This window comes from Saimiri boliviensis, chromosome 14 (genome assembly GCF_048565385.1).
Source record: "Saimiri boliviensis isolate mSaiBol1 chromosome 14, mSaiBol1.pri, whole genome shotgun sequence".
Lineage (NCBI taxonomy): Eukaryota > Metazoa > Chordata > Mammalia > Primates > Cebidae > Saimiri > Saimiri boliviensis.
In genome coordinates this window covers 2,755,250-2,782,171 of record NC_133462.1, presented here as the reverse complement: position 1 = coordinate 2,782,171, position 26,922 = coordinate 2,755,250, and the positions used below count along the sequence as shown (strand labels likewise).

The 26,922-nt window shown below is 46.8% G+C and overlaps 1 protein-coding gene across 1 annotated transcript in view; it reads left to right on the top strand.

The window, feature by feature from the left end:
- NLRP5 (NLR family pyrin domain containing 5) overlaps positions 1 to 26,922 on the top strand; it is a 54,027-nt gene that overhangs the window by 7,374 nt on the left and 19,731 nt on the right. Inside the window, exons 3-9 of the mRNA XM_003944049.3 lie at positions 2,768 to 2,824; positions 10,750 to 10,803; positions 11,776 to 11,832; positions 14,481 to 16,068; positions 20,782 to 20,952; positions 21,736 to 21,903; positions 24,702 to 24,872. Coding sequence (XP_003944098.2) covers positions 2,768 to 2,824; positions 10,750 to 10,803; positions 11,776 to 11,832; positions 14,481 to 16,068; positions 20,782 to 20,952; positions 21,736 to 21,903; positions 24,702 to 24,872 — 2,266 coding nt within the window. The remainder of the gene's footprint in view (positions 1 to 2,767; positions 2,825 to 10,749; positions 10,804 to 11,775; positions 11,833 to 14,480; positions 16,069 to 20,781; positions 20,953 to 21,735; positions 21,904 to 24,701; positions 24,873 to 26,922) is intronic.

Sequence of the window (26,922 nt, the reverse complement as noted above, 5' to 3'; positions counted from 1 at the left end):
GACAAAAGAACAAGGTGAAGAAAATTGGCCTGTTTTATTTTTGCGTAATTTGATCTTACAATTATTTACCCTGAACCTGTTGTTATAATGAATGACGCAGATTTCTTTCCAGTGTTAAATCGCTCTTGCTTTCCTGGAATACATGTGACGTAAGCACTGTTACATATCTTTTGATACACTTTTGGACACAGTTTGCTGATAAGTCACTTAGGATTTGGCATCTGTGTTTGAACTGGCCTATAATTTCTTCATTTATTTTCCTTCTTTAAAGTTGAGATGAAATTCACATACCATGAAATTAATCTTAATACAATTCAGTGTTTAGTGTGTTAACAAATTTGTGCAACCATCGCTGCTACCTAATTTCAGAAAACTTGCATCACCCCAAAAAGCTACATACCTGTTAGCAATCATTCCCCAACACCCAACCCCTGGAAACTGGTCATCTGTTATTTCTGAATTTTGCCTTTCCTGAACCTTCCATATAAATGCAGCCAGACATGTATTTTGTGACTGGCTTCCTTCATTTAACTTTTTTTTTTTTTTTTTTTTAAGGAGGAGTCTTGCTCTGTCGCTCAGGCTGCAGTGCAGTTGTGCCATCTAAACTCACTGTAACCTCCACCTCCTGGGTTCAAGTGATTCTTGTGCCTCAGCCTCCCTAGTAGCTGGGACTACAAGTGCCTGCCACCACACCGGACTAATTTTTATATTTTTTAAGTAGAGATGGGGTTTCACCATATTGGCCAGGCTAGTCTCGAACTCCTGTCCTTGTGATCCACACACCTCAGCCTCCCAAAGTGCTGGGATTACAGGCATGAGTCACCGCACCTGGCCCATTGAACACAATACTTCAAATAGTTGTCAGTATCATACCGTGTTTCAGGACTCCATAACTTGTTATGGCTGAATAGTATTTCATATACCACTTCTTATTCACATGATGGACATTTGGGTTTTGTCTTCTGGGCTATTATGAACGGTGCAGCTGTGGGTTCTCACGTGCATGTTTGTGTAGACACGTGTTTTCTATTCAAGGAGGTGTATACTTAGGAGTGGAATTGGTGGGTCCCATGCCAACTGTGTTTAACTTTTTGAGGAATTGCCAGATGGGTTTTCCTAAGTGACTGCACCATTTTGCATCCTCACCAACACCTTAATGAAAGCGACAGTAACGTTTGCTGCTCTATTTTTTATAGTAACCATCCTAGTAGGTGTGAAATACTCACTGTGGTTTTGATATTCTGAACATCATCAGGGAAATTCATCTTTTCATGTGCTTACTGGCGACGTCTATGTCTTCAGAGAAACGTGTATTCAAATCCTTCATCCACTTTCAACTTGATTATGTTGTTGACTTGAAATACTTGACTGAGGTTCTATCCAGATTATGTAGAGGCAGGATTTTGAATAGAGATGCCCCTGTTCTCTGGGTTGTCTTTTCACGTTCCTGATACTGTCCTTTGAAGCACAGGAGGCTTGAATTTTATGAAGACAAATTTATTTCTTTGATTGTTTGTCCTTTTGGTGTTACATCTTTAAAAAAAAAATACGTAACGCAAAATCAGAAAGTTTACAGCATTTCCTCTTAAAGATTTTGTAGGCACAGGTCCTTTTTATTTTATTTTATTTTTCTGAGATGCCATCTTGCTCTGTAGCTCAGGCTGGAGTGCAGTGGCCCAATCTCAGTTCACTGCAACCTCCACCTCCTGGGTCCCAAGTAGGATACTAGCTATTCTCCTACCTCAGCCTCCCAAGTAGCTGGGATTACAGGCACAAACCATCATGCCCAGCCAATTTTTGTATTTTTTAGTAGAGACGGGGTTTCACCATGTTGGCCAGTCTGGTCTTGAACTCCCGACCTCGTGAGCAGCCCTCCTCGGCTTCTCAAAGTGGTGGGTTACAGTCATGAGCCACCGTGCCCAGCATAGGTACAGCTCTTAAAGGCATTTAGGTCTTTAAACATTTTGAGCTAATTCTGTATATGGCATGAAGTAGAGGGTTCAATTTCAACCTTTTGTGTGTAGATAAGCAGTTCTCCAGCAATGTTTATTGGAAGGACTGTTCTTGTGTAGATATTCTTGCATAAAATCATAGGTGTATGGATTTATTTGCAAGCTTTCAAGCCTATACCTTTGATGTCTATGACCTTGTGCCTGAATCACACTTACTTAATTGCTGTTGCTTTATGGTTTTGAAATCAAAGTGTGATTCTCCAGCTTGACTTCAAGGTAGATTGGCTATTCTGGGTCTCTTGAATTTCCATGTGAATTTTAATATCGGTCAACTTTACAATTTTGGCAAACAAAGATAGCTGGAATTTTGATTAGACTGAATTATGTCATGTTGATGAATGTTGGGTATATGACACATTAACAACGTTAAGTCTTTCAAACCGTAGACACAAGATGGACTTTGCCTTAATTTAGGGTTTTCTCAACTTTTTTGTTACATTTTTGTGGCTTTCAGAATGAAGGTCTCTCATTTCACTTGTTAAATTTATTCTGAAATATTCTGTGCTATTATGGAGTTGTTCACTTTAATGGCTGGTGCATAGAAGAACTTTGGATATTGAATCATCTGATCTTGAATCTAATGCTGATGTTACTAGCACACTCAGCCCTGGCACTGAGCCAGTGGCTCTATGCTCTAAACTAGTCAGAAGATTAAATGTACCATGTAATCTAAGTTGATCTGGGATGTCTAACAGCTCCGATTTGAGTCATAACACAGTATATTGGTGTCTATTCTTTTCCCTTCTCTTCTGCAGAAATTTCACAAGCTATGAAACAAGATAGTGCCACAGCTTCAGAGGCAGAAGAACAAGGTGAATGCAATATTTATTCGTTTGTTGCCCTCCTGGATGGCAGTTGGGTGAGAGACGTCCACATTGTTGAAATGGCAGGGAAAGCCACTTCCCCTTTTTTCATCCTCATTTGTCTCTGGTGTGTGAGTCCCTCCCTGAGAGACCTTGGGGTCAGCACCATGGACACAACCTTGCACATTCACTGTGATGACCTACATTGCAGTTTTTTTAACTGAAAAATAAAAATTGTATATATTTATGGGGTTGTGAGGTTTCAGTACATGTATATATTATAGAATGATCAAATCAGGCTAATGAGCCTATCTGTCACCTCAAATATCCTTTGTGCTGAGAACCTTTAAAATCCTCTTCTAGCTATTTTGACATATACCTTGTTATTAACCCGTCACCATGTTGTGCAGAACACGAGAACTTAACTCCTCCTTGCCCAGCTGTCACTTTGTACCTGTTGACAGCTGTTTTCCAACTTTGCCTGTCCACTCTCTGCCCCACCAGCTGCTGGTAACTGCTGCTCTACCCTCTCATTCTGAGTTTGACATTTTTAGATGCCACCTGTGAGATCCTCCTGTGTTTCTGTGTGCCTGGCTTACTTCATGTAACATAATTGCCTCTAGGTTCCTTGATGCTGTAGCAAATGACAGAATTTCTTGTGTGTTTTAGGGCTGAATAACCCATTGTGTATATAAACCAAATCTTTTTTTTGTTTGAGACGGGGTTTCGTTCTTGTTGCCCGGGCTGGAGTGCGATGGCACGATCTCTGCTCACTGCAACCTCTGCCTCCCATGTTCAAGCAATTCTCCTGCCTCAGCCTCCTGACTAGCTGGGATTACAGGCATGCACCACCATGCCTGGCTAATTTTTCTATTTCTAGTAGCAAAGGGTTTCTCCGTGTTGGCCAGGCTTGTCTCAAACTCCCGACCTCAGGTGTTTGTTCTTATCCCTTTTCTTTTGCAGAAATTTCACAATATGGTCATTGCATTTTTAGTGTTCTGAGAAATCTCTGTGCTGTTTTCCAAAACACCTGTACTAACTTACAATCGCAGTCAATGTATAGGAGTTTTCTTATAAAGACAAATTCCAAAGATCCTTAATTCTAGTGGACTCAGGCTTCAAACACAAGCTGAGTAGTGAAGTGCTTTGTTCCGGATTAGATAGAATCTTTAATTCCTTCTATTAACCAGTGCTTAGTGAATAACTATCATTTGAAGAACTGTGATGGGAATAAATGTTAAGAAAAATATTTCTTGCCTTCATGGTATTGAGAACGCCAGAATTCCGTAGTAATTAAATATGAGTAATGTTACTCTTTAATGTTTAGTATTTACATGTTATATATTTAAACATAAATATTTATATTTAAAAATATAATATATAACTATAATTAAATGTAAATATTTATATAATATTAATCTTTAATTAAGCAGAGCATAATGTTTCAAAATTTCTCACTGTTGGAGCTCCCATCAGCACTTCGTTCGTTTTTACTGCCAAGAAGTACTCCATTGTACAGACACACCATTTTCTTGATCTATTTATCAGTTGATGGCTGTGTATATGCGTGGTTTGCTCTGATGACATACTGCTGTAAATATTCACATGCAATCCTTAATATGGAAATAGGATTAATTTATGATTGATTAATATGGAATTATGATTAATTTAAGAAACTTTAATGTGGAATTAGTTGGGATTAATTTGATTGATGTGGAATCAATTAGGATAAAGATGCTGTCCACCTCTGGATGTTGTGAGATGGGAGTGGGACAGTCTAAGAGCAGCCTTCCCCCAGGAAATGGGGCCTGAGGCTTTTTATTGAGAGGTAACCCACATTCCATAAAGTTGATTCTCTTCAAGTGTGAAACTCGGCGGGTTTGGTAGATTCCCACTTGCACAGCATCTAATTCCACAACATTTTCCTCTCCCAGAAAAATTCCTCTCCCTGGGCAGTTGGTCCCTTTTCTCTTGTCCCTCAGGCCCTGGAAACCATTCGTCACCTCTCTACGGTTTTGCCTATTCTGGGTCTTTTGTATACATAGAATCATGCAAGATGTGGCCTTCTGGGATAAGTTGTTTTGTTTTGTTTTGTTTGATGGTGTCTTACTCTGCTGTCCAGGCTGGAGTGCAGTGGCATCTCAGCTCACTGCAATGTCCACCTCCTGGGTTCAAGCAATTATCCTCCCTAAGCCTCCCAAGTAGCCAGGGCTACCGGCATGCACCACCACACCCAGCTAATTTTTTTTTATTTTTTAGTAGAGATGGGATTTCGCCGTGTTGGCCACTATGGTCTCCATCTCCTGACCTCGTGATCTGCCAGCCTTGACCTCCCAAAGTGCTGGGATTACAGGTGTGAGCCACCACGCCCGGCTACTGGCTTCTTAAGCTGAGCATAGCATTTCAAAATTTGCTGTTAAAGCTCACATCAGCACTTTGTTAGTTTTTATTGCCAAGAAATATTCTATAGTATAAATACACCATTTTCTTTACTTATCAGTTGATGGCTGTGTGTGTGTGTGTGTGTGTGTGTGTGTGTGTGTGTGTGTGTTTGCTCTGATGACATAGTGCTGTAAACATTCTTGTGCAAGTTTTTATGACATGTTTTCACTTCCCTGGGATTTATACCTAGTGTGTGAACCAACAGTTCCATTCCAATGTCCATTTAGCCTTTGATGGAACTGCCAGACCATTTTGCTAAGTTGCCACGTCATTTTCTATCTTCAGCAGTTAATGAAGTTTCCAACAACATTTGCTGTTACCTGTCTTCACTATAATCATCCTAATGGCTATAAAGCGGTACCTCTGTGGTTTGGATTTGAATTTTCCCGATCATAATGAATTTTTTTTTTTTTTTGAGATGGAGTCTCACTCTATCACCCAGGCTGGAGTGCAGTGGCACAGTCTAACTCACTGCAACTTCTGTCTCCTAGGTTCAAGTGATTCTCCTGCCTTCCCCTCCCAAGTAGCTGAGACTACAGCTGTGCACCACTACACCCAGCTATATTTTTAATAGAGATGAGGTTTCACCATGTTGGCCAGGATGGTCTCGATCTCTTGATCTTGTGCTACACCTGCTTTGGCCTCCCAAAGTGCTGGGGAGTACAGGCATGGGCCACCACACCCGGCCTGAAATCTTTTCATGTGCTTGTTGGCCATTTCCATGTTTATTCAAAGTTTATTCAAAACTTTTCCCTACTTCTTAAGTATGCTGTCTTACTGAGTCGTAATACATCCTTATATATTCTGGGCACTAGACCCTTAGCAGATAAGATTTGCAAATGTATTCTCTCATTCTGTGACTTGTCTTTTTCACTTTCCTGATAATGTCCTTTGAGGAACAAGAGGCTTTAATTTTTAGGAAGGCCACTTTGTATCTGGTTGCTTGTTCATACTTTGAGTGTCATACTTAAGAAACCACTGCTTAATCCAAGGCTGTGAAAGTTGACACGCTGTTTTCCTTTGAAAGTTTTATATTGGTAGTGCCTACAGTTATGTCTTTGATGCAATCTATATGAATATTCTACCTGCCCCACATTTAGTGCAGAAATTGATGAATGATTCTAAAATGTATACAAAAATTTATTTTTTGCTAAAATAGCAAAAAAAAAAAAAAAGTTTTCAAAAAAAACTTGGAGTTAGGTTTTGCAAGGGATATGGAGTGGAAAGCCAACCTCATTGTTCGGTATGTGGCTATTCCAGTGTGCCAGCAACACTGTTGAACACCCTTCTTGGCCAGGTGTGGTGGATCATGTCTGTGATCTCGGTGCTTAGGGAGGCCAAGGTGGGTGGATCACCTGAGATCAGGAGTTCAAGACCAGCCTGTCTAACATGGTGAAACCCCATCTCTATTAAAAATGGAAAAAAAAAATCACGTGTGATGGCAGGTGCCTGTAGTCCCAGCTACTTGGGAGGCTGAGGCAGAATTGCTTGAACCCAGGAGGTGGAGGCTGCAATGAGCCGAGATTGCACCACTGCACTCCAGCCTGGGCGACAGAGCAAGACCCCATCTCAAAAACAAACAAACCCGCTGTTATTTCCTGCTATGTTGATTGCCTTTGCTTTTTATAGAAAGTTTTGAAATAAGAAATGTAAGCTTTACAACTTTTTCTAAGACTTTTTGGCTATTTTGGGGTCCCCTGAATTTTCGTATCAATTTTATGATTTATCAGTTTCTGCACAAAAGGTGGGGCAGGTGGAATATTCACATAGATTGCATTAAAGCCTACAGATGCACCAAAGGCAGATTGCCATGTTGACAATACTAGTTCTAATACAGGAATACAACCTCTCTGTACTTCAGGGATGCCTTTAATTTTTCATTCTTGATTTGTGGTTCAGTATATAAGTCTGGCACTTCATTTATTAAATGCATTCCTAAGTATTTTGTTTTGCTTTGATAAATGGAATTGTTTCCTTAATTTCATCTTGTCTAGTTTATTGCTAATGTATTAAAAATACACAATTGATGTTTTTGTTTGATCTTGTATTCTGCGTTCTTGCTGAACTTTTTATTAGCTGTAATTTTCTGTGGGTTTCTTAGGATTTTCTCAATATACAAGATCATGTCTTCTGCTAAGAGATGAGTTTCTTCCTTTTCCTGTCTCGATGCTGTTAATTTTTCTTAACTGCCCAGGATACAGATTCCAAAACGATGTTGAACAGAAGTTGTGACGATAGGTCTTCTTGTCTTGTTCAGATCATGGGGGTAAAACTGTCTTTCACCTTTACATTTTGTGGGGTTTTTTAAAAAATACATAAATACCTTTTAATGAGTTAAAGAAATTTATCTCTATACCTTACATACCTTCGTCATGAAATAGGTCTGAAGTTTGCCTAACATCTTACCTATTGAGATGTGGGTTTTTCCTCCTTGATTGTATCAGTATTCTGTATATTACACTGATTTTTTTAATGGTTAAAATAATCTTGCGTTTCTGGGATAAATCCCACTTAATTATGATGTATACTTTTTATATATTGCTGGATTCCATTTGCCAGTATTTCCAAGATTTTTACATTCATATTCATAAGTGACATTTATTTTAGCTTCTATAATGATGAGCTGATCTTTTCTGGTGATGCCTTGATTTTTAGAATTAGTAATTTAGAATACAGCAATTACTGTATTAACTGGTTTCATGGAATGAGTTGATGAGTTTTTGTTTTTGTTTTTGTTTTTTTTTTGAAAAGTTTGTGAAGGTTTGGCATTAATCCTGTCTTACCACACTTGGAATTCACCAGTGAAGCCATCTGAATCTGACTTTGTTGTAGGAGGTGTTTTGGTTACTCATTTTCTTTACTTGTAAGTGTATTCATATTTTTCTATTTCTTTGGGAAGAACTTTTAGTCATCTGAGTGTTTCTAAGAATTTGCCCAGGTTCATCCAGGTTATCTGTGTTGACACAAAATTGTTCATAGTGCTCCCCTAAAATTTTAATTTTTTAAATTAATTAATTAATTTACTTATTTTTTGAGATGTAGTCTCGTTCTGTCACCCAGGCTGGAGTGCAGTGACATGATCTCGGCTCAGTGCAACCTCCACCTCCCGGATTTAGGTGATTCTCCTGCCTCAGCTTCCTGAGTCGCTGGGACTGCAGGCACCATGCCTGGCCAATTTTTATATTTTCAGTAGAGATGGGGTTTCACCATACTGACCAGGCTGGTCTTGAACTCTTGACCTTCTGACCTGCCCGCCTTAGCCTCCGAAAGTGCTGGGATTACAGGCATGAGCCACTACTCCCGGCCAAAATCCTTTTCGTTCCTTTAAGGTTATTGGTTGTGACTCCTTCATTCCCGACTCCAGTAATTTTAGCCATCTCCTTTTTTATTCTTGTCCAGTCTGGCTAAAGATTTGTCAATTATGTTCTTCTCAAAGAACACACTGCTAAGTTTGTGCTCTCTATTGTATTTCCATTCTGTATTTTGTTTACTTCTGTTCTGTATTCCCTTCCTCTGCCTGTTTCAGGGTTTGCTGTTTCTTTCCTACTTGAAGGTAGGAAGTTAGGTTATATTTCATATCTTTCCTTCCTAGGCATTTAGAGCTATAAGTTTTCCTTTATGCTAGCTACATGTCGTAAATATTGCTGTGTTTGTTTCTATTCTTTTCAAAGTATTTAATTCCCTTTTGTTTCCTCTTTGACCTATTGAGGATGGTGTTGCTTCACTTCCATATATTTGGAAATTTTCAAATTTTCTTACTGATTTCTAATCTCCTGTCAGTGGGATGAGAGAGCATACTTGGTATAATTTCAATGCACATCAACTTGAAACATGTTTCATGCCTAATACATCTGTCTTGGAGAAGGTCTGCCTGCAGTTGAGAAGGGCGTGTTTTCTGCTGTTGAGTGGAGTTTTCTCTTGATACCTGCCTCCACTGTTTTCCATGCCAGTAAACATCACTATACTCCTGGTCATTCATATCAAAAGCTTAGTTATTTTTTCCTGGTTTGTTTTTGAGATGTCTCACTGTCTCCCAGACTGGAGTGTAGTGGCGCAATCTCAGCTCACAGCAACCTCCACCTCTCAGGTTTAAGTGATTCTCATGCCTCAGCCTCCTGAGTAGCTGTATTTATTAATATCTTTTTCTCCACCTTATGTCCAGCAAATCAGAAAATCATATGGTCTCTGCCTGTAATATGACCAATTTTTACACAATTCTTCCCATCTGCCGCATTTAAATGCATTCATTTGCATCTCAGACACAATCCACTTTACTTAAAATCCATTTTCAGACAATAACCAAGGTGATGCAAAACTTCACATCTGTAACTTTGCTCCCACACGTAAAAATCCTTAAGCGGTTTTTATTCTATTTGTCATAAAAATCTATAATTTTTCTGATTTACAAGACAAAGACCACCCTAATGATTATTCTTTAAAATGGCACATCTATTCCCATGCATCCTAAGATGAATTCGTATTTACCTTCTACATGGTAACTATTTCCTGATTTGCATCATGGTTATTCTTAGTGGTAGCTGTTGTGTGCCAGAGGCTGTGTTCTAACTCTACCAAATCATCTCCATGGCCACTCGGCAACATAGGAACCATTTCTTTGCTTTTCCAGATGAACAGAAACGTGTAACTTCAGTAATTTGATCAACATCTTACAAGTAGCATATGATAAGTCCCATTTGAAAGCACTGTCTGACTCAAGATCCTTAATTCTATTTTTTTTTTAAGAGAAAGAGTTGGGCTTTATTGCTGAGGCTGCAATGCAGTGGCTATCCTCAGGCACGATCATAGCACACTACAACTTCCAGCTGCTGGGCACAAGTGATCCTCCTGCCTCAGCCTCCCAAGCAGCTGGGACTACAGGCATGTACTTTAACACCTGGCTCTAAGATCCTTAATTCTTTACTGTAGGTTTTATCCCTCATTTAATTTTCTTATTTTTATTTCTGAGACAGAGTCTCACTCTGTCACCCAGGCTGGAGTGCAGTGGCATGGTCTGAGCTCACTGTAACCTCCACTTTCCGGGTTCAAGTGATTCTCTTGCCTCAGCCTCCTGGGTAGCTGGGATTACTGGCATATGCCACCACACCAGGCTAATTTTGTAATTTTTTAGTTGAGATGGAGTTTCACCATTTTGGCCAGGCTGGTCTTGAACTCCTGACCTCAAGTGATCCGCCTGCCTCAGCCTCCCAAAGTGCTGCAATTACAGGTGTGAGCCACCACACCCAGCCTACCCCTCATTTTAATAGCTTGTGTGAGGCTCTCCAAGGAGAAATGAGCCTGGAACCCACACCCTCAGTCTTTGAATCAGCGCTTACTGTATTAATGCACTCTGTCCTCCAGCTAAACCGGTGGCTGCCATGCTTTAAACTGCCCCAGAAATTAAATACCACATGACTCAGCTTATCTTGGGAGTGTCTGACACATCTGATTTGAACACTAAACACAGTATGTTGGAATTGATTCTTGTTTTGCAGAAATCTCACAAGCTATAGACCAAGGTGCCACAGCAGCAGAGACAGGAAAACAAGGTGAGGAAAATACATTTATTCCTTCCTCATCCTCCTGGAAGAAAGTTGGGTGAAAAAAAAGTGTATGTGGTTTAGATTGCAGGGGAGTCCACTCTGCCTTTTTTGATTTAAGGGTTTTTTTTCATTATACTTTAAGTTCTGGGGTACATGTGCAGAACGTGCAGGTTTTTTACATAGGTATACATGTGCCACGGTGGTTTGCTGCATCCATCATCCTGTCATCTACATTAGGTATTTCTCCTAATGCTATCCCACCCCTATTTACCCACCCCCTCTCATCCCTCCCCTTCCTCCCCACCCCTCAACAGGCCCTGGTGTGTGATGTTCCCCTCCCTGTGTCCATGTGTTCTCATTGTCCAACACCCACTTATGAGTGAGAACATGCGAACTGTGGTTTTTTGTTTTTGTGCCTTTCTTCGTTCTCATTTTCCTCTCGTGTCAATTCCTTCCCCACAAGTTCTTGGTCAGTACCATGGATAGAGCTATGCATGAAAGAACCCTTTTTTTTTTTTTTTTTTTTTTTTTGGAGACGGAGTGTCGCTCTTGTTACCCAGGCTGGAGTGCAGCAGCGCGATCTCGGCTCACTGCAACCTCCGCCTCCTGGGATCAGGCAATTCTCCTGCCTCAGCCTCCTGAGTAGCTGGGATTACAGACACGCGCCACCATGCCCAGCTAATTTTTTGTATTTTTAGTAGAGACGGGGTTTCACCATGTTGACCAGGATGGTCTCGATCTCTTGACCTCATGATCCACCCACCTCGGCCTCCCAAAGTGCTGGGATTACAGGCGTGAGCCACCGCACCCGGCCGAAAGAACCCATAATTCTAACAGACGCAAATCAATCACAACTTTATTTCACAGATGCTAAACATGTAGCCAAGAGTAGTCAAGTGCTCTTTAAACTGAAGTGGTAGTCATTATTTTCTTAATCCCTTCTATCAACTAATATGGAACAAATTCCTATTGTTGCAGAAATTTCACAACCTACGGAACAAGAAGGTGCCACGGCAGCAGAGACAGAAGAACGAGGTGAGGAAAATGGATGTGTTCCTTTGTGATGGAATTGTGATGAAATTGCAGTGGTGAAAAAAGCATGTCTGGCTGGTCTCTAACTCCTGCCTTGTGATCCACCTGACCTTTTGATCCACTTGCTGGGATTACAGGTGTGAGCCACCACACCCAGCAGTACCAGCAAACTTAAGGTCCCAGGATATGAATCTCTTTCATGTTCACTGAGTGCCTAGTGGACATCAGACACTGAAGAGGCTAGAAGTATTGAGGCAAAAAGACAAGTTATTCTTCCCATGGAGCTTACATTGTAAGCTAGGGGCTAACAAAAAGTAAATGTGTAAAAGAATTGCATTTTGTGATAAATGTCAGGTGGTATGAAATAATGACGGTTTGTGATAAGTTTCATTTTCTCACATTTGTTAGGCCCTGTGCTAATGTTGAATGTGTATTCTTAAATCTTTATCAGGTGGGCCGGGTGTTGTGGCTCGCTCCTGTAATCCCAACACTTTGGGAGGCAGAGGTGGGCAGATCACTTGAGGTCAGGAGTTCAAGACCAGCCTGTCCAACATGGTGAAACCCTGTCTCTACTAAAAAAACATTAAAATATTAGCTGGGCATGGTGCCAGGCACCTGTAATCCTGCTACTCGGGAGGCTGAGGCTGGAGAATTGCTTGAACCTGGGAGGTGGAGGTTTCAGTGAGCCAAGGTCATGCCACTGCACTCCAGCCTGGGTGAAACTGTTCCAAAAAAAAAATTTATCAGGTGGGAAAACTGAGCAACAGCTTGTATGAAATCACAGATGCTCTCCAGCAGGGATGGGCTGGTGCGGTGGCCTGTTAGGAACTGGGCTGTACCGCAGGAGGGGTCAACACTTCATCCGTATTTACAGCTGCTCCCCATTGCTCACATGACCACCTGAGCCCCGCCTCCTGCTAGATCAGAGCAGGTGCTGGATTCTCACAGGAGCATGAGCCCTCGTAGGAACTATCCGTGTGAGGGGCCTAGGTTGCCTGGTCCTCATGAGACTCCAGTGCCTGAGGATCCATCACTGTCTTCCATCACCCCAAGATAGGACTGTCTAGTTGTGGGAAAGCCAGCTCAGGGCCCCCACTGATTGTACATGATAGCGAGTTACATAGTTACTTCATTATCTATTACAATGTAATAACAGTCAAGTGCACAAAAACTGGAATGTGCTTAAACCTCCCCAAACCATCCCCTTCCACCCTCGTCTGTGGAAACGCTGTCTTCCACAAAACCGGTTCCGGGCGCCAGAAAGGTTGGGGACCACTGCTCTACAGAGCTTGGGTTCCAGGCAGGATGTGTCTCAAGGATGCACTCCCCGTCTTATGTAGAGAAGAATCCCCCAGTGCTTGGGGAAACCCAGGGATGGAACAGGAGAGGCACCCCTGTCCAACAGGTGCAGAACTTGGGGCGATGGTATAAGCATCCTCAGCGGCCCGCAGCCTGCCCCTCCCTCCCTCCCTCCCTGCCTCCCTGCCCCTCTCCCTCCGTGCCTCTCTCCCTACCTCCCTGCCCCTTTCCCGCCCCCCGTCCCTCCGTCCCTGCCCCGTCCCTCCGTCCCTGCCCCGTCCCTCCGTCCCTGCCCCGTCCGTCCGTCCCTGCCCCGTCCGTCCGTCCCTGCCCCGTCCGTCCGTCCCTGCCCCGTCCCTCCGTCCCTGCCCCGTCCCTCCGTCCCTGCCCCGTCCCTCCGTCCCTGCCCCGTCCCTCCGTCCCTGCCCCGTCCCTCCGTCCCTGCCCCGTCCCTCCGTCCCTGCCCCGTCCCTCCGTCCCTGCCTCTTTCCCTCCCTCCCTGCCTCTTTCCCTCCCTCCCTGCCTCTTTCCCTCCCTCCCTGCCTCTTTCCCTCCCTCCCTGCCTCTTTCCCTCCCTCCCTGCCTGCCTCCCTCCCTCCCCCTGAGATTACATATGTTGACATAAATAATTCATTTAACCCATACTTGAGTTCCAGAGTGCCAGGCACTGTCATCAATACTGAAGATCCAAGAGTGAGTAAGAAAGTCCATTCTTAGAGTCTACTGGGGGAAACCATCAGCAAATAAAATGTAACCCATCACGTCCCCAGTTGGAAAAAGAGAACTCGGGGAAGGAGAGCTATTTCCTGGAATGTTAAGAATCTTTAGAGGCCTTTGAAGAAGGGAATGAAGACGGAGCTTGTTCTCAGCCCATTGCTAGGAAGAAACCAGACACACGTCTGGGGGCAGAGTCTAGCCCCACTCATGCTGGGTCCAGGGTTTCTGTGACGGTGTATTTTACTGAAATTCAGACTGGATTCAAATTTTGTTCCCTGATTTTTTTGTTTGTTTGTTTTTTGTTTTTTGTTTTTTGAGATGAAGTCTTGCTCTGTTGCCCAGGCTGGAGTGCAGTGGTGTGATCTCGGCTCACTACAACCTCTGTCTCCCTGGTTCAAGTGATTGTCCTGCCTCAGCCTCCCAAATAGCTGGAATTACAGGTGCCTACTACCATGCCTGACTAATTTTTGTATTTTTTAGTAAAAATAAGGTTTTGCCATGTTGGCCAGACTGGTCTTGAACTCCTGACCTCTGGTAAGTCACTCACCTTGACCTCCCAAAGCGCTGGAATTGTAGGCATGAGCCACCGTGCCTGGTCTGTTGCCTGATTCTTATTCTGCCCTCTCTGACTTCAGGCCCCAGAGGTGACACATGGGACTACAAGTGTCACATGATGACGAAATTCACTGCGAAGGAGGATGTGCCCTGTGGTTTTGAAAAACCTGCTGCTGACTGGCTGGAAATGCAAATGCTGGTTGGTGCCTTCGGTGCAGACCAGTGGGGCTTCCGGCCCCACACGGTGGTTCTGCATGGGAAGTCGGGAATTGGAAAATCGGCTCTGGCCAGGAGGATCGCGCTGTCCTGGGCGGAAGGTCGACTCTTCCAGAATCTGTTCTCCTACGTCTTCTTCCTTCCCGTTAGAGAGGTGCAGCGGAGGAAGGAGGCCAGCCTCGCAGAGCTCATCTCCAGGGAGTGGCCAGACTCCCAGGTTCCTGTGACGGAGATCATGTCCCAGCCGGAAAGGCTGCTGTTCATCCTTGATGGTTTTGACGACCTGGGCTCCGACGTCCACAGTGACACGAAGCTCTGCAAAGCCTGGGCTGAGAGGCAGCCCACGGGCACCCTCATACACAGTCTGCTGAGGAAAGTCCTGCTCCCCGAGTCCTTCCTGATCGTCACCGTCCGAGACGTGGGTGTTGAGAGGCTCAAGTCGCAGGTGGTGTCCCCCCGTTACCTGCTTGTGAGAGGAATCTCCGCAGAAAGAAGAATCCACCTGCTCCTGGAGCACAGGACCGGGGAGCATCGGAAGGCACAGGTGGTACGTGCCATGATGAGCGACCGTGGGCTGTTCGACCAGTGCGAGGTGCCCGCCGTGGGCACGCTGGTCAGTGTGGCTCTGCAGCTGCAGGACATGGAGGGGGAGGGTGGCCTCACCCTCACCAGCTTGTATGCCACCTTCGTGTTCCATCAGCTCACCCCTCGAGACGTGGCCCAGCGCTGTCTTGACCCGGAAGAAAGGGCCGTCCTGAAGCGCCTGTGCCGCGTGGCTGTGGAAGGAGTGTGGAATATGAAATCCGTGTTTGACAGCGACGACCTCTTGATGCACGGTCTCGGGGAGTCTGAGCTCCGTGCTCTGTTGGGCATGGACATCCTTCTCCGGGATGGCCGCTGTGAGGAGGAGCACTTCACATTTCTCCACCTCAGCCTCCAGGACTTCTGTGCGGCCCTGTACTACGTGTTAGAGGGGCTGGACGTCGAGCCAGCGCCCTGTCCGCTGTTCATGGAGAAAGGGAAGAGGTCGGTGGAGCTGAAACAGGTGGGCTTCCACAGCCACCTGCTACGGATGAAGCGTTTCTTGTTCGGCCTGATGAATGAAAACGTGAGGAGGCCGCTGGAGGTCCTGCTGGGCTGCCCCATGCCCCTGGGGGTGAAGCAGAAGCTTCTGCACTGGGTGTCTCTGTTGGGTCAGCAGACCAAGGCCACCACCCCAGCTGACACCCTGAATGCCTTCCACTGCCTTTTCGAGACTCAAGACCAAGAGTTTGTTCGCTCGGCGTTAAACGGCTTTCAGGAAGTGTGGCTTCCGATCTGCCAGAACATAGACTTGACGGCGTCTTCCTTCTGTCTCCAGCACTGTCTGAATCTGCGGAAAATTCGGGTGGATGTCAAGGGGGTCTTCCTAAGGGACGAGTCGGCTGAGGCATGGCCTGTGGTTCCTCAATGGTAAGTGCCCTGGGCAGTTTTATTCTACGCCATCTACCAGGCTCTGTGTCCCTGCTGCTGGGACTTAATAGTTCCAGGGATTTGAAGATCTCAGGTAATTGATTGAGGATGAATCGCCCAGATGACGTCCAGTCGGCTAAAAGGCCAGGGCCTAATCTGGCTCATTGTCCATACCTGGGAAAGGTCTTTGAAAATACAGGGCCCCACCCACAATTCTAAAGGCAAGGCTGTGGGATTGAAACCCAGGAATATGTGGTTTCTTTTATTTTTAAATTTTAGTTTATTTTGAAACATAGTCTTGTTCTGTCACCCAGGCTGCTGTGCAGTGGTGCAATCTAAGTTCACTGTGACTTCCACCTCCCGGGTTCAAGCGATTCTCCTGTCTCAGCCTCCTGAATAGCTGGGGGATTACAGGTGTGCACCACCATGCCCAGCTAATTTTTGTGTTTTTAGTAGAGATGAGGTTTCACCATTTGGCCAGGCTGGTCTCGAACTCCTGACCTTGTGATCTGCCCGCCTCTGCCTCCCACAGTGCTGGGATTACAGGCGTGAGCAAGCTCCTGCTATCAGTGTTGTCGCTCAGGTCTGTGTATTGCTGCTTTGGTATAGGGTCCAGGGCCGTGCCGTCCAATAGTGTTCTGTGATGAAAATACTCCATGTGCCTTTTCCAGTAGGGCAGCCACCAGTCTCATAAGCCTGTGCAGCATCTGAAATGTAGTGAGACTGTGGAGGTGAAACTCATCTTAATTCTATTACAACTCATTTTTGTGTGTTTCGTGTGTTGTTTTTTGTTTTGTCTTGCTTTGTTTTGTTCTTGAGAGAGACGGGCTCACTCTACTGACCAGGCTACAGTGCAGTGGAATTAGCTCAGCTCACTGCAGACTCTGCCTCCTGCATTGAAGCAATTCTCATGCCTCCATTTCACAAGTAGCTGGGATTACAGGTGCCCCCTTCCCCAGCCATACTTGGCTAATTTTTGGTAGAGACAGGGTTTCATCATCTTGACCAGGTTGGTCTCTAACTCTGACCTCTTGATCCACTTGCCTCAGCCTCCCAAAGTGCTGGGTTTACAGGCATGAGCCACTGGGACTGGCTTTAAGTTTTTTTGAGACTGCCTACGTCACCCAGGCTGGAGTACAGTGATATAAGCTCAGTTCACTGCAACCTCACCTCCCAGGTTCAAGTGAGTCTCCTGACTCAGCCTCCTGAGGAGCTGGGATTACGGACGCTCACCACCACACCTGGCTAATTTTTGTATTTTTAGTAGGGACAGGGTTTCACCATGTTGACTAGGCTGATCTCGAACTCCTGATCTCAAATGATCTGCCCGCCTTAGCCTCCCAAAGTGCTGGGATTACAGGTGTGAGCCACTATGCCCGGCCTCATTTATGTTGAATCACACATAGCTGATGCTCTCTGAACAGTGCAGGTCTAGAAAACACTTTGCTGGACTGTCTTAGCACCCATCCTCCCGTGACCCAGAACACAGCAGTGAAGAAAGGGCACAGGCTGGGTATGGTGGCTCAGGCCTATAATCCCAGCACTTTGGGAGGCAGAGAGAAGAGGGTTGCTTGAGGCCAGGTGTTTTTTTTGGTTGGTGTTTGGTTTTTTTTGTTTTGTTTTGTTTTGTTTTTGGCATTTTAGGTTTTGGGGTACATGTGAAGAACATGCAAGATTGTTGCATAGGTACACACGTGGCAGTGTGGTTTGCTGCCTTCCTTCCCCTCACCTGTATCTGTCATTTCTCCCCATGCTATCTCTTCCCACCTCCCCACCCCCTGTCCCTCCCCCATTTCCCCCCAACGGACCCCTGTGTAGTGCTCCCCTCCCTGTGTCCATGTGTTCTCATTGTTCAACACCCGCCTATGAGTGAGAACATGCCGTGTTTGATTTTCTGCTCTTGTGTCAGTTTGCTGAGAATGATGGTTTACAGGTTCATCGATGTCCCTACAAAGGACGCGAACTCATCATTTTGATGGCTGCATAATATTCCATGGCGTATATGTACCACATTTTCCCTGTCCAGTCTATCATCGATGGGCATTTGGGTTGGTTCCAGGTCTTTGCTATTGTAAACAGTGCTGCAATGAACATTCGTGTGCATGTGTCCTTATAGTAGCAAACAAGCCCATTCAAAAATGGGCTAAGGATATGAACAGACACTTTACAAAAGAAGACATACAGGAGGCCAACAAACATATGAAAAAATGCTCATCGTCACTGGTCATTAGAGAAATGCAAATCAAAACCACATTGAGATACTACCTCACACCAGTTAGAATGGCGATCATTAGAAAATCTGGAGACAACAGATGCTGGAGAGGATGTGGAGAAATAGGAACACTTTTACACTGTTGGTGGGAATGTAAATTCAACCATTGTGGAAGACAGTGTGGCGATTCCTCAATGACCTAAAAATAGAAATCCCATTTGACCCAACAATCCCATCCTGGGTATATATCCAAAGGATTATAAATCATTCTACTATAAGGACACATGCACACGAGGCCAGGTGTTTTAGACTAGCAACAAAGTAAGACCCTGTCTCTACGAGAACTCTTAAAAGTAGCCTGTATGGAGGTGTGTGCCTGTGGCCCCAGCTACTCAGGAGGCTGAGGTGGAAGGATCATTTGAGCCCAGGAGCTGAGGGCTGCAGTGAGTTACGATCAAGCCACTTCATTCCAGCTTGGGTGACAGGGTGAGATCCTATCCCTAAAAAAATAATAATAAAAATAAGAATCTGGACATTCCCTGGTGGTCTCGTTGTTAGGGAATTTTTAAAAATAAAAATAAATAAATGGCCAGGCACAGCAGCTTATGCCTATAATCCGAGCTCTTTGGGAGGCCAAGGCAGGTGGATCTCAGGATCCAGAGATCGAGACCATCCTGGCCAACATGGTGAAACCCTGTCTCTACTAAAAATACCAGAATTAGTCAGGTGTGGTGGTAGGTGCCTGTAACCCCAGCTACTCAGGAGGCTGAGACAGAAGAATCACTTGAACTGGGGAGTCAGAGGTGGCAGTGAGCAGTGATGGTGCCATTCCACTCCAGCCTGGCAATAGAGCAAGACTGTCTCAAGAAAAAAAAAAAAAAAAGGTGGGGGGTAGTGGTGACCATTGCCACCCATCTGCTAATTCCTAAATCCCAGGCCTGCTACTTCCTGGCAGTGTGACCTTGGGCAAGTTACTCTGCTGCTCTGTGCCTCGGTTTCCCCATCTGTAAAACAGGTCATGGCGTCTGCCTATCCAGTTGCTAGGAGACAGGTTTTACAGCTGCAGCTCTCAGGAACTGTGCCTAGCACTTAGGTGACAGATGTCAGCTAATGATACTACCAGAGCTAAACTGACTGCTGGCATACATGGAACCCTGGGTGAACCTGGTTCTGAATTTCAGCCTTGCCACAAAGTAGCCCTGTTGCCATTCACAAGAGAGGGGAAATAGCATCAACCTCACGGGTTTCAAACGGCATCAAATTCTCAAGTGGGGCTGGGCGTGGCGGCGCACACCTCTAATCTCTGCACTTTGGGAGGTGGAGGCGGGTGGATCACTTGAGGTCAGGAGTCAGAGACCAGCCTGGCCAGCAAAGTGAAACCTCATCTCTGCTTTAAAAATAATAATAATAATAATAATTTTTATTTGGTTGTAGTGGTACATGCCTGTATTCCCAGCTTCTTGGGAGGCTGAGGCAGGAGAATTGCTGGAACCCAAGAGGCAGAAGTTGCAATGAGCTGAGATGGCGCCACTGCACTCCAGCCTGGGTGACAGAACCAGACTCCATCTTTAAAAAAAAAAAAAAATTCTTGACCGTGTACAGTGGCTCATGCCTTGTAATCCCAGTACTTTGGGAGGCTGAGGCGGGCAGATCACTTGAGGTCAGGAGTTCGAGACCAGCTTGGTCAACGTGGTGAAACCCTATCTGTACTAAAAATATAAAAGTTAGCCAGAGGGGGTGGCGCATGCCTGTGATCCCAGCTACTGGGGCGGCCGAAGCCAGAAAATCACTTCAACTTGGGAGTTGTAGGTTGCAGAGTGGAGATGACTCCACCGTTGTCCAGCCTGGGCATCAGAGACTCCGTGTCCCAAAGAGGGGAAAAAAAAAAAAAGGTAGAATCATGACGTCTTTGTCCTTCTGTGGCTGGTATGTCACCTAACATACACTCCAGGTTCATCCATGGTGTCGAAAACGGGAGAATGTTCTTGTTTAAGGGTGTGTAACATTCCGTTTCCGTATGTATCACGTGTTCTCCCTTTTCATCCACTAGTGGACATGTAAGTTCCACATCTGAGCTATGATGAATAATGGCATAGTGAACGTGGGAGACCACACACCTCTTCCCTGTTCTGGGTGTATAAGCCCAGAAGTGGGATTGCTCAGCCCTACGGGAGCTCTATTAATATTTTTAGGAACCTCTGTAATGTTTTCCAAGCTGTTGAACTATTTAATGTTCAGGTGGGAACTAGAATTGAAGCGATGATCTGATTGAGGAGCTAACAGCTCCTAGTCATGCTTGCAATACCCTCTTGGGTACCGATACGTCCAGGAGAAGGCAGGGTGGACACAGGGGCCATCATCTGCTAAGTTGCTTCAAAGCCTTGGAAGCCACCCCGATCTTTCCTTGATAGGTCAGTTCCTCTCCTGCGACACGTTGCCACGATTGCTCACGTTAAACCCCATCCTGCCAGAGATTCCATTTCTATTCCTCTCTGACATAGGATGCAGGGTAAGACCCTCATTGATGAGCAGTGGGAGAATTTCTGCTCCGTGCTTGGCACCCATCCTCACCTGCAGCAGCTGGACCTGGGCAGCAGCGTCCTGACCGAACGGGCCTTGAAGACCTTGTGTGCCAAGCTGAGGCCTCCCGCCTGCCAGATACAGAAGCTGAGGTAAGGGTGCCCCACCCCCTGGGAGAGATTCCCTTCCGGTGATGCTGCCCGGCTTTCCCCCAGCTCCTGAGCGAAGGCCCATCAGAAACACCTCAGGTGCATCCCGAGGCATAAGTGCCATGAAAGGTGTGGGAACCAAGTTGCCAAAAGCACAGAGACCTCGGGATGATGTTACTGAAGCAGGTTCCTTGATGCTGGCTTTGGAAGCATCAAGCTCCCTGGCACAGGGATCATGAATACTGTTTAGTACGCTGTTCCCAGTAGCTGGCCAGTCTCAGGTACTCCAGCATTTGTGGCTTTAAAATGAAATACAATTACTTAGAAATCTGCAAGTTAGAATGGGAGAAGGGGCTGGGCGTGGTGGCTCCCCCCTGTCATCCCAGCATGTCGGGAGGCGGAAGCAGGTGGATCATGAGGTCAAGCAGGTGGATCATGAGGTCCCGGCACTTTGGGAGGCCAAGGCAGGCAGATCACTTAAGGTCAAGAGCTTGAGACCAGCTTGGCCAACATGGTGAAATCCCATCTTTACGAAAAAATACAAAAATTAGCTGGGTGTGGTGGTGGGTGCCTGTAATCCCAGCTACTCAGGAAGGTGAGGCAGGAGAATCACTTGAACCTGGGAGGCGGAGGTTGCAGTGAGCCAAGATCATACCACTGCACTCCAGCCTAAGCAGTAAAGTGAGACTTCCTCTCAAAGAAACGGGAGAAGGATGAGAAGAAAACTGAGGATACAACTAAATGTCACCAGTGTCTAATGTACCTCCCTTTCCCCATCTCCTACAGGTTGAGAAACACACAGATGACCCCTGGTCTGCAGCACCTCTGGAGAACCCTCATCGCCAACCGTAACCTAAGATCCCTCAGCTTGGGAAGTGCCCACCTGAAGGAAGAGGATGTCAGGATGGCGTGTGAAGCCTTAAAACACCCCAGATGTATGTTGGAGTCTTTGAGGTACGTTTTTGGCAGGGATTTTGCCTTTTATTTCTTCGTGTTTACTTGTTGAAATGACAGAAAATGGCACCAATTTAAGAGTTGTAAAGATAAAAAACTTCTAATAATGCACGGTGGTGATGGTGGTGGTTGAAGGGATTTTTAGTGCCACTGAATTGTACAACTAAATAGTTAAAATAGTCCACTTTAGGTTGTAAATATTTTATCACAATAAAAAAGCTCAAAGTTGGCCGGGCGCGGTGGCTCAAGCCTGTAATCCCAGCACTTTGGGAGGCCGAGGCGGGTGGATCACGAGGTCAAGAGATCGAGACCATCCTGGTCAACATGGTGGAACCCCGTCTCTACTAAAAATACAAAACATTAGCTGGGCATGGTGGCGCCTGCCTGTAATCCCAGCTACTCAGTATGCTGAGGCAGGAGAATTGCTTGAATCCAGGAGGCGGAGGTTGGGGTGAGCCGAGATCGCGCCATTGCACTCCAGCCTGGGTAACAAGAGCGAAACTCCGTCTCAAAAAAAAAAAAAAAAAAAAAAAAAAAAAAAAAGCTCAAAGTTTCACAGTTTTTCCTTTTTGGAGACAGAGTCTCACTCTGTTGCCCAGGCTGGAGCACAGTGGCACAATCTCGGCTCACTGCAACCTCCGCCTCCCAGGTTCAGGCGATCCTCCTGCCTTAGCCTCCAGAGTAGCTGGGATTACAGGCACCCACCACCATGCCCAGCTAATTTTTTGTATTTTTTAGTAGAAATGGGGTTTTTCCGTGTTGACCAGGCTGGTCTCAAACCCCTGACCTCATGATCCATCTGCCTTGGCCTCCCAAAGTGCTGGGATTGCAGGCGTGAGCCACTGAGCTCGGCCCATAAAAATGTTTTTATGCAGAGGCAAGGTATCACTTGGTTGCCCAGTCTGGTCTTGAACTCCTGGACTCAGGTGATCCTCCCACCTCTGCCTCCCAGAGCACTGGGATTATAGGGGTGAGCCACCATACCTGGTGAGATTTTAATTGTATCATGATCAAATGTGCCCTTCTGGGCCTGGCGTGGTGGCTCATGCCTCTAATCCCAGCACTTTGGGAGGCTAAGGCAGGCAGATTACCTGAGGTCAGGAGTTCAAGACCAGCCTGGCCAAGCTGGTGAAACCCCATGTCTGCTAAAAAGACAAAAATTGGCCAGGTGTGGTAGGCACCTGTAATTTCAGCTACTTGGGAGGCTGAGGCTGGGGCATTGTTTGAACCCAGGAGGCAGAGGTTGCAGTGAGCCGAGACTGCGTAACTGCACTCCAGCCTGGGCCACCGAGCAAAACTCTGTCTCAAAAAAAGAGCTGCTCTGTTCATCTCTGCGCCAGCCAGGCACTGGTCTAAGTGTTGCGTGGCTATTGTAATACTGTGATCCTCACAACCACCGCTGAGATTGGTAGTGCTGTCTTCCTCGTTTCCAGGGGGTAAACTGAGTCACGGAGCTGCCAAACTACTTGCTTAATAGGAAATTAAGTGATGTGTTGGACTTGGGTGGACGTGGTGGCTCGTGGGGCAGCTGTGCATTCATCTTTTGTAAATACTGCTGGTCATCGCGGAAGCTCGTGCATTTCAGCAAATGCTGGAGTGCCCACTGTGTACCAGGCACCGTTGCAGCTCCTGAGGGCAACTAGGGAACAAAGCAACCAGGCCTCTGCCTTCATGGAGATGACATTCTGGGAAGGAAGACAGGCAGGAAACCAGCACTCACATAGTATGTGAAATGTTGCCTGGAGGCCGGTCACAGGGGCTCACGCCTGTAATCCCAGCCCTCCGGGATGCTGAGGCAGGCAGATCACCTGAGGTCAGGAGTTGGAGACCAGCCTGGCCAACATGGTGAAACCCTGTTTCTACTAACAATACAAAAAGTAGCTGGGCCCAGTGGCTCACGCCTGTCATCCCAGCACTTTGGGAGGCCTAGGTGGGTGGATCACCGAGGTCAGGAGTTCGAGACCAGCCTGGTCAACGTGGTGAAATCCCATCTCTACTAAAACTGCAGGACAGTAGCCGGGCGTGGTAGCGGGTGCCTGTAATCCCAGGTACTCAGGAGGCTGAGTCAGGGCAATGGCTCGAACACGGGAGGCGGAGGTTGCAGTGAGCTGAGACCGCATCACTGCACTCCAGCCTGGGTGACAGCAAGACCCTGTCTCAAAAAATAAAAATGTTGGCTTGGGCGCGGTGGCTCACACCTGTAATCCCAGCACTTTGGGAGGCCGAGGCGGGTGGATCACAAGGTCGAGAGATCGAGACCATCCTGGTCAACATGGTGAAGCCCCGTCTCTACTAAAAATACAAAAAATGAGCTGGGCATGGTGGCGCGTGCCTGTAATCCCAGCTACTCAGGAGGCTGAGGCAGGAGAATTGCCTGAACCCAGGAGGCGGAGGTTGGGGTGAGCCGAGATCGTGCCATTGCACTCCAGCCTGGGTAACAAGAGCGAAACTCCGTCTCAAAAAAATAAAAATAAAAATATTGGCTCGGGTGCATTGCTGTGAATGTTGAATACAGGAGAAGAGCGGAGGCAGGTGGGGTAGTTGAAGGTCTGCCTTAGCTGAAAGGCGACCTTTAACTGAAAGGCAACCTTCAAAAGGCACGAACCCCATGAAGACCTGAGGAAGCGGGGAAGGGGAAATGTTGAAATGGAAGGAGCAGCAACTTCTCAGACCTGAGAGGAGCAGGCAGAGTCCCAGGGCCAGGAGGAGGGCCGGCAGGGCTGGCGTGTGCCAAGTGGAGGGGAAATGGGCTGCTGTGGGTGAGGGCTGCGGCTGCCTCATGCTGCTGTTCTCTGCAGGCTGGATTGCTGTGGACTGACCCTTGCCTGTTACCTGAAGATCTCGAAGATCCTGACCACCTCCCGCAGCCTGAGCTCCCTGAGCCTGGCAGGAAATGAGGTGACAGACGAGGGAGTGAAGGCTCTCGGTGAGGTCTTGAAGGTCTCCCAGTGCACCCTGCAGAAGCTGACGTGAGTGCCACCTCCTTTCCACCAGGATCACCTTCCCTTGGGTTCTCCAGGTCACGGTGGGAGGGGAATGAGCAGGTGCACAAGGCAGGGGTGAGGAGGGAAGGTGGGACCTCCCGGGACTGCCCCAGTGTCGGGGTGTGAGAATAGCCTGATAACGCAACTGTCCTTGCCACGAAACTCCAAATGGATATCAGAGGTGGGAGCTGGCATCGGCCAGGTGGAAACTACACAGTGACCTTCCCTCCTGCCAACGCTGTCTTGGGCGTGAGGCTCACGTGCGCAGCTTACGCAGCGGGTTGGTGAATGCTTGGCCTCACAACTGAAGTCCGCTCAGTCACTCGAAGAGCGTGGGTGGGGGTCAGGCTCCCCTCTGCCTCGTGCAGTCCAGGCCGGAGCTTGTGCCTTCTGGGCTTCTGGGCACAGAGAGGCTCAAAGGAGGAAAAGGGTCTGAGCAGAGGGTCACGCAAATTCCCAGTCCTCCCCTCCCTGCGGAGATGAGGGCGCCGAGAGCAGGGACAAACCCTGTGTGTGTCGCTCTAGAACAGCTGCCTCCAAGCAGAAACACGCAGGGTGGCAGCTCTATACCCCACCATCTCATGGTCCAAAGGATACCACTTTTTTTCTTTTTTTTTTTTTTTTTTTTGAGAAGCAGTCCTACTGTTACCCAGGCTGGAGTGCAGTGACGTGATCTTGGCTCATCACAACCTCTGCCTTCTGGGTTCAAGCAACCCTCCTGCCTCAGCCTCCGAGTACCTGGAACTGTACCCGCCACCACACCCAGCTAACTTCTTTATTTTTAGTAGAGACGGGGTTTCGCCGTGTCGGCCAGGATGGTCTCGATCTCTTGACCTCATGATCCGCCGCCTCGGCCTCCCAAAGTTCTGGGATTACAGGTGTGAGCCGCCACATCCAGCCTGTGTTTTTATTTCCCGTGTCAGAGTTCTGCTGTTGCAGGCTGAGTGCAGTGGTGAGATCCTAGCTCACTGTGGCCCCGACCTCTTGGGCCCAAGCTATCCTCCCACTTCGGCCTCCCAAAGTTCTGGGACTACAGGTGTGAGCCACTGCACCTGGCCCAAAGGGTGTCACTCGTTTACTGATAAATGGTCTAGAAGGGGAGGAGGGCCAGGCACCTCCTCATGCCTGTAATCCCCATACTTTGGGAGGCCAAGGCGGGCAGATTGCCTGAGGTCACAGGTTCAATACCAGCCTGACCAGCATGGTGAAACTTCATCTCTATTAAAAATACAAAATTAGCCGGGTGTGGTGGTTCATGCCTGTAATTCCAGCTTCTCAGGAGGCTGAGGCAGGAGAAACGCTTCAACCCAGGAGGCGGAGGCTGTGGTGAGCTGAGATTGTGCCATTGTACTTCAACCTTGGCAACAAGAGCAAAACTCCGTCTCAAAAAAAAAAAAAAAAAAAAAAAAGCGGGGGTGGGGGTGGGGGTGGGGAGGAGGAAGCAGCAGCAACAGTTACAGGAACCACTGTTGAACACCTACCGAGCTGTGCCAAGCGCAGCACTAAAACTCCTCCAAGGCTTCCTCGCTGAGTTCTCAAAACAGGTCTGCAGAGTAGGTGCTCTGGACGACCCGACAGACAGATGCTTCGGAAAGGCTGCATCACTTGTCCGCATTGCACGGTGCTCGGGTGGGGATGCTGGGAGTCAAGGCTGGGGCCGATTCTGCGGAGCTGTCTGGCGTTGTGGCCACTATCCACGTGTGGTCAGCCAAATCTAAATTAAATGGAAAAGTCGGTCTCTCCGTCACACTAGACCCGTTCAAGAGCTCATACCCACGTGGGGCTAGCAGCTGCCATTCTGGACGGCACAGCTCTAGGTGACCTTTAATTTTACCTGGATGGCAGTGCTGGTATCAGCGAGACATCCAGGCTCACAGTGACGGGCTGTGACCCCTTCACAGCCTGAGCGCGGAAAGGGGTGTTCCACTCAAGTTCTTGTGACAGCAGAACACCCGTCACTCATGTAGCAGACTGTCAGGAATCACTCAGTGCCACATAAAAAGCTGCTTAGATGGCCAGGCGTCGTGGCTCACGC